Genomic DNA, 7500 nt, shown 5'->3' on the forward strand with positions numbered 1-7500 from the left:
AGAGACAGGGAAAGGCTCTAGTGTTAATGACCAGAGGATAAAAACGCCACCTTGTGGTGTATAAGGATACAAACACGGGAAAAGGGTTACGCAACGTTTGACTGTGTGTGTGTGTGTGTGTGTGTGTGTGTGTGTGTGTGTGTGTGTGTGTGTGTGTGTGTGTGTGTGTGTGTGTAAAAGCCTGTTTAGAGCAGCATGCTTGTTCTCCAGATGGCTAATTAAAAACTAGTGAAGAGTTTAAACGTGTGTGAGATCAGCAGGTCTCCGGATAAAGGAGCAGAGACATGGCAAGAGCTACAAACACGACTGTAATTACATTTTACAAAGCACAGCAGTACACAACACTCCTACAGGAAACTGTACAGACACACACACACACACACACAAGAAAGTGTACATACACACACACACACACACACACACACACACACACACACACACAAGAAAGTGTACATACAGACACACACACACACACACAAGAAAGTGTACATACAGACACACACACACACACACACACACACAAGAAAGTGTACATACAGACATACACACACACACACACACACAAGAAAGTGTACATACAGACACACACACACACACAAGAAAGTGTACATAAAGACACACACACACACACACACACACAAGAAAGTGTACATACAGACACACACACACACACACACACACACACACACACACACACACACACACAAGAAAGTGTACATACAGACACACACACGCACACAGGGAAGTGTATGTACACACACACACACACACACACACACACACACACACACACACACAAGAAAGTGTACACACACACACATACACACACACACACACACACAAGAAAGTGTACATACACACACACACACACACACACACACAAGAAAGTGTACATACACACACACACACACACACACACACAAGAAAGTGTACATACACACACACACATGCATGACTTAAAGGCAGTATTTTTGTATTAGTATTACTATTTTTTTAATATTTGCCTTAGTTTGCCTCAACTTTGTCATTGTTCACAGTACAAGTAGAGACAGAGAAACAGTGGGTATCTAAATGTTTATTTGGGATAGAAATTATAGTTGTATGCATCGCATATTATGCATTTAAAAAATAAAAGTTCAAGGAAACCAATTAGTTGTTCAATTTAAGAGACCCATCTTATTTTCTCTTGTATGTTTAATATTGCTCTTTAATTAAACAAAAATACATTTTATCCGATTAATCGATGAAATTTTTGGTAGAATACGTGATTACTAAAATATTCGATAGCTACAGCTCTAATTATAAGTCTACAAAAATATACTTGAATAGTTCAAGTATGATTCGAGTAAGAATAAATTGAGTTATTTTTCATCTTTCTGCAGGTTTTATATTCCACACAATGTTACTGTAGTGTCTCAGGTCTGTGTTTTATATTACAGACGTATCTCAGTCTACCTCAGGTCTGTGTTTTATATTACAGACGTATCTCAGTCTACCTCAGGTCTGTGTTTTATATTACAGACGTATCTCAGTCTACCTCAGGTCTGTGTTTTATATTACAGACGTATCTCAGTCTACCTCAGGTCTGTGTTTTATATTACAGACGTATCTCAGTCTACCTCAGGTCTGTGTTTTATATTACAGACGTATCTCAGTCTACCTCAGGTCTGTGTTTTATATTACAGACGTATCTCAGTCTACCTCAGGTCTGTGTTTTATATTACAGACGTATCTCAGTCTACCTCAGGTCTGTGTTTTATATTACAGACGTATCTCAGTCTACCTCAGGTCTGTGTTTTATATTACAGACGTATCTCAGTCTACCTCAGGTTTATTTCTCTTTACTAAACACTGCACTTATTTTATACACTTTATTCACCAGAAGGTGAACAGCTAGTGAACTTCCTACAGTAGCACTGAACTTACACTAAACTCTCAGCTTTCTCTGTTTATATTTAACACTTTGCACTATTTTATTACACTTTATTAAACATTTCTTACATTTCCTGTCATTTCTCACCTTAAATGTTAAGAGATAATAGTTAAGTGTTCATTGTGACTTTAGACTCATGTTTACATTATAATTATTGGAGGTTTCCTGGTTGGTGACGTTTCTGTCTTAATAACTGAGGGGATTCTGATCAGAGGAAGGTGAAGTTTACAATAAAAAGGTGTAGATGTAATATATTTTTCTCCTGGTCCTTATTTTAAATGGGTCATTAAAAAAAAGTTCAATATATATATATATATATATATATATATATCGTTATCGACCGATATGAAACACTGATATCGTGATACAGATTTCAGCCTTATCACCCAGCCCTAGTACATACACACAAGAAAGTGTATACACACACACACACACACACACACACACACAAGAAAGTGTACATACACACACACACAAGAAAGTGTACACACACACACACACACACACACACAAGAAAGTGTACATACACACACACACACACACACACACACACACAAGAAAGTGTACATACACACACACACACACACACACACACACACACACACAAGAAAGTGTATACACACACACACACACACAAGAAAGTGTACACACACACAAGAAAGTGTACATACACACACACACACACAAGAAAGTGTACATACACACACACACACAAGAAAGTGTACATACACACACACACAAGAAAGTGTACATACACACACACAAAAGAAAGTGTACATACGCACACACAAAAGAAAGTGTACATACGCACACACACACACACACACACACACACACATACAAGAAAGTGTACACACACACAAGAAAGTGTACACACACACAAGAAAGTATACATACAGAAGAAGAAGCAACACACACACTCTCACACACTGAGTATGAGGGAATTTCCTCTAGATCTCACTAATTGGCCTATAAAAGTGTAGCGCGCTCACACACACACACACACACACACACACACACACACACACACACACACACACACACACACACACACTATAAGAGCACTTCAAAGGCATTGTATCACTGTAATCCTTGTGGAAGTTTTACTGAGATCTGAAAGCCATTTCATTTCAGTGTAAACTAACAAACACAATCCAAAGCCCCAAGTAGATATGATGGTACACAAGGACTCTGTATACAATAAGAAGCATAAAGAAACAGAATACAGCGGGGGGGGGGGGGGGGGGGGGTGCGCGTTGCCTGAACAATGATAAAATATACTGTGAACAGGAAGAGTAAACACTCCACAGTCTTCATTTCTGTGGCTCATTTTAGACCTGTCCTGGATGATCACGCTTTTCCCCTCAATATTACTCCAGAAGCAGGTGCTTTTAATTCTGATACCGAATGTTTAGAATTAATGGAATAAGAGGTTCAACATACCAAATCCACTCTAAGACCACGCCCCTTCACCCCAGCCACGCCCCCTCTCCACCATAAGCCTCTCAACTCCACTTCTATAGCTCCTGTTTGTTAATGACTGAAAGATGTCCTGTTGTCCTGAAGAGGGCGCCATTGGAATAGAATTCATCTTTAATCCTGTTTATTCTGTACTGGAGTGTAATGAGGAGTGTAATGAGGAGTGTAAAGAGAGGAGTGTAAATAGAGGAGTGTAAATAGAGGAGTGTAAACAGAGGAGTGTAAAGAGAGGAGTGTAAATAGAGGAGTGTAAATAGAGGAGTGTAAACAGAGGAGTGTAAACAGAGGAGTGTAAATAGAGGAGTGTAATGAAATGAGTGTAAATAGAGGAGTGTAATGAAATGAGTGTAAATAGAGGAGTGCAAATAGAGGAGTGTAAATAGAGGAGTGTAAATAGAGGAGTGTAATGAAATGAGTGTAAATAGAGGAGTGCAAATAGAGGAGTGTAAATAGAGGAGTGTAAATAGAGGAGTGTAATGAAATGAGTGTAAAGAGAGGAATGTAAATAGAGGAATGTAATGAAATGAGTGTAAATAGAGGAGTCACTGGGCCGGTGCGGTGTGCAATCATGCTGAATCCACGAATGAAGCAGCAATAGAAATCTGCGAACCCCAGGAAGCTGTAACTCCTTCAGGCTCTGTGGTTGGGGCCACTGTAGTACCGCGCGCACCTTGGAGTCGTCCATAGCGACCCCCTCGGCTGAGATGATGTAGCCTAGGAAGGTCGTGGAGGTCCAGTGGAACTCGGATTTTTCGGCCTTGGCGTACAGATAGTGTTGGATGAGGCGTTTAAGGACTGCCCGCACGTGCCGGATGTGTTCCTCCATGGTTTCTGAATATATAAGGATGTCGTCGATGTATACGACCACCCAGCGGTCCAGCATGTCGCGGAACACGTCATTAATGAATGACTGGAACACAGCGGGACTGTTCGAAAGGCCGAATGGCATGACTAAATATTCATAATGGCCTGATTGGGTCGAAAAGGCGGTCTTCCATTCATCCCCCTCTCTGATCCGGATGAGGTTGTAAGCGCTGCGTAAGTCCAGTTTCGTGAAGTATCGGGCCTGGCGGAGCTGTTCGAGAGCCAACGGCACGAGGGGAAGAGGATACCGGAACTTGACTGTCATGTCGTTCAGCGCCCGGTAGTCAATGCATGGGCGGAGGCCTCAATCTTTTTTCTTCACGAAGAAGAACCCGGAGGATGCCGGGGAGACAGAGGGTCGGATGAAGCACTTCTGGAGCTCCTCCTCGATGTAGGCTTTCATGGCTGCCGTCTCTGGCTGCGACAGCGGAAAGATTCTCCCTCTGGGCGTAGTGGATCCAGGCAGAAGCTCTATGGCGCAGTCACTGGGCCGGTGCCGTGGCAGTTCGGTGGCCCGAGTTTTGCTGAAGGCCTCCGTCAGGTCTTGGTACTCCGCTGGGAGTTTAGAGGTGGTGGAGGTGGAGCATACGGAAAGCGTGGTGCTGGGTCGTGGGGTTTCCGTAGGGAGTGGCTGGTGTCGGTGGCATGCTTCGCCCCAGCTTGAGACGTGCGGGTCTCTCCAGGAGATGACGGGGTTGTGAAGTTGGAGCCAGGGGAAGCCTAGGATGAGGATGTGACCCGGGGAGCGGATGATGTGGAAAGGCAGGTATTCTTGGTGGTGAGGGCCCACCTGCAGCCAGAGACTCCTGGAGATGTGAGTGATGTGGCCCTCACCGAGCGGCCTGCCGTCTACCGCCTCCACTGCCAAAGGAAAAGCACACAGGGTTACCGGCACGTCATAAGCTTGCAGAAACTCCCTTGACATGAAATTACCCGCGGCGCCAGAATCGATTAGCACGGACAGATTATTTTCCCCTGTATTTCAACTTGTACTTGCACCACCGCACAGTTCGAAGATTGAGGAATGCGCGGGTCAGGACTCACCGATGTGTTCTGTCTGCCGGGCGGCTTGTTGGGGCAGGCGGCCAGTCTGTGTCCGGCTTCTCCGCAATAGAGGCAGAGTTGGAAGCGGAAGCGTTTTGCTTCCTCCTCAGGCATGAGGTGCGTGGCTTCGAGCTGCATCGGCTCGGGATCCGCCGGTCGGGCTGTGCGAAGGGTCTCGTGGACGTCTTGGATGGCGTGCGTAGGAGGTCGACGTGTCCGCATCAAATTGTCAATGCAGATGGACAGGTCAATGAACTCCATCAAATCTCTCCCTTCATCACGGCAGGTGAGCTCGGCTTGTAGATCTGGATACAGCCCTTTGCGGTAGATCACCGTCAGGGGTCGCTCCTCCCAACCTGTCTCGGCGGCGAGCGTACGGAATGTCAGCGCGTACTCAGCGGCGGGACGATCGCCCTGAGATACGGCCAACAAACGCTCCTCTGCGCTTTCGCCCGTGGCGGAGTGCTCGAAGACAGCGCGGAATTGGGAGAGGAAGTGTTCAAACGTGGGGAAGGCGGAGCCATCCTCTCGCCAAACCGCCGTGGCCCACTCCAGCGCTTTCCCGGTGAGGAGCGTGCACACAAACGCTACGCGGCTAGCGGCGGTCGGATATAGGGACGGTTGTTGCACCACAAAGAGCTGGCACTGCACTGCATTAAGAAACCTCCGCATTTTACAGGATCTCCGTTAAACTTTTCCGGAAACGTGGGCCGCAGGCTGGTGACAGCTGGAGTCGTGATTGGATCGGCCGGCGGAAGGGGCGCCGGTGCCGGAGGGTTCGGAGCCGCAGCGTTGCCTCGCAGACCTTGTAACGCCGCAGCGAGCTCTCCGATGAGCTGGGTGGCAAGCTGAGAGACGGCTGCTGGATCGCTCGGTGGCGAAGTCTTCTGTAATGAGGCGGAGTCGTATGGATCCATTTGCAGCATATTTATTAATATCGACAGAACAGACAGGCAGGGTCAAGCACAGTAAACACAATATCAGAGAAATGGCAAAATCGGAATCAAGGGACAGGCAGAAGGTCAGGGCAGGCAGCGAACAATCAGAGAGACGGGTAACAGAAACAAAGTCAAAACAATCAGAACAAACAATCAGAAAAACGCTCAGAATGACTGCGGAAGCAAGTTGAGACTTTGCAATGGGATCAAGTTCGTTTCCTTATTTAAGCGCGTCAGCTGATGGAGAACAGCTGGCGCCCTGATTAGGTTGAGCGGGGTTTAGTGGGAAGTGTAGTCCGGGAGTGCTTAGTATTCCGGAGACGATTCTCTCCGTTGTGGGTGCGGAGGTGAGGCAGGTGTGCTGATCATGACAGAATTAAGACCTATAGTGACATATAAATCAATTAAATTAAGTTGGTAGCTGAGAAAACTCAGATACAGAGGTGTGCCAACCTGGCACAGGACGGTGTGCCAACCTGGCACAGGAGAGCGTGCCTCTACAAAAACCTCTCTCTAATATCTCTGATACACAAAAGATAAATCTTAAAATTGGAATATTTTGGGTTTTTTTATGTTTGCTGTATTCCATCTTCTCTTACTCTGATCTGGGAATATATATACACTGGTGTGAAAAAGTGTTGGCCCCCTTCCTGACTTTTTATTTTTTTGCACGTTTATCACTTTAATGTTTCAGATCATCAAACAAATGTAAATATTAGTCAGAGATAACACAAGTAAACACAACATGCAGGTTTTAAATGAAGGATTTTATTATTAAGGGAAAACAAACCCACATGGCCCTGTGTGAAAAAGTGTTTGCCCCCCTGTTAAAACATAACTGTGGTTTATCGCACCTTAGTTTAATGTCTCTAGCCACACCCAGGCCTGATTACTGCCCAACCTGTTCACTATCATTAAATCACTTAAATAAGACCTGACTGACAAAGTGAAGTAGACCAAAAGATCCTCAAAAGTTACACATCATGCTGAGATCCAAAGACATTCAGGAACAACTGAGAAAGAAAATACTTGAGATCTATCCGTCTGGAAAAGGTTATAAAGCCATTTCTAAAGCTTTGGGACTCCAGTGAACCACAGTGAGAGCCGTTATACACACATGGGGGAAACATGGAACAGTGGTGAACCTTCCCAGGAGTCACCAGTAGACCAAAATTACTCCAAGAGCAGAGACGACTCATCCAAGATGTCACAAAAGACCCCACAACAACATCCAAAGAACTG

At 45.1% G+C, this 7500-nt stretch overlaps 1 protein-coding gene across 4 annotated transcripts in view; it reads right to left on the bottom strand.

Moving 5' to 3' along the window:
- Positions 1 to 7500, bottom strand: part of jazf1a (JAZF zinc finger 1a) — a 19070-nt gene that overhangs the window by 5525 nt on the left and 6045 nt on the right. Inside the window, exons 2-3 of one of the 4 annotated variants that reach the window (XM_047807858.1) lie at positions 5321 to 6207; positions 4998 to 5137 (exon numbers count right to left, since the gene is read on the bottom strand). The exons of 2 other annotated variants lie outside the window; for them this stretch is intronic. In XM_047807858.1, coding sequence (XP_047663814.1) covers positions 5126 to 5137; positions 5321 to 5992 — 684 coding nt within the window. In that variant the 5' untranslated portion in view covers positions 5993 to 6207 and the 3' untranslated portion in view covers positions 4998 to 5125. Of the gene's footprint in view, positions 1 to 4997; positions 5138 to 5227; positions 6208 to 7500 lie in introns of those variants that run through there. One more of the 4 variants, XM_047807857.1, reaches the window with a different exon arrangement.

The sequence above is a fragment of the Tachysurus fulvidraco genome, chromosome 24 (assembly GCF_022655615.1).
Source record: "Tachysurus fulvidraco isolate hzauxx_2018 chromosome 24, HZAU_PFXX_2.0, whole genome shotgun sequence".
NCBI lineage: Eukaryota > Metazoa > Chordata > Actinopteri > Siluriformes > Bagridae > Tachysurus > Tachysurus fulvidraco.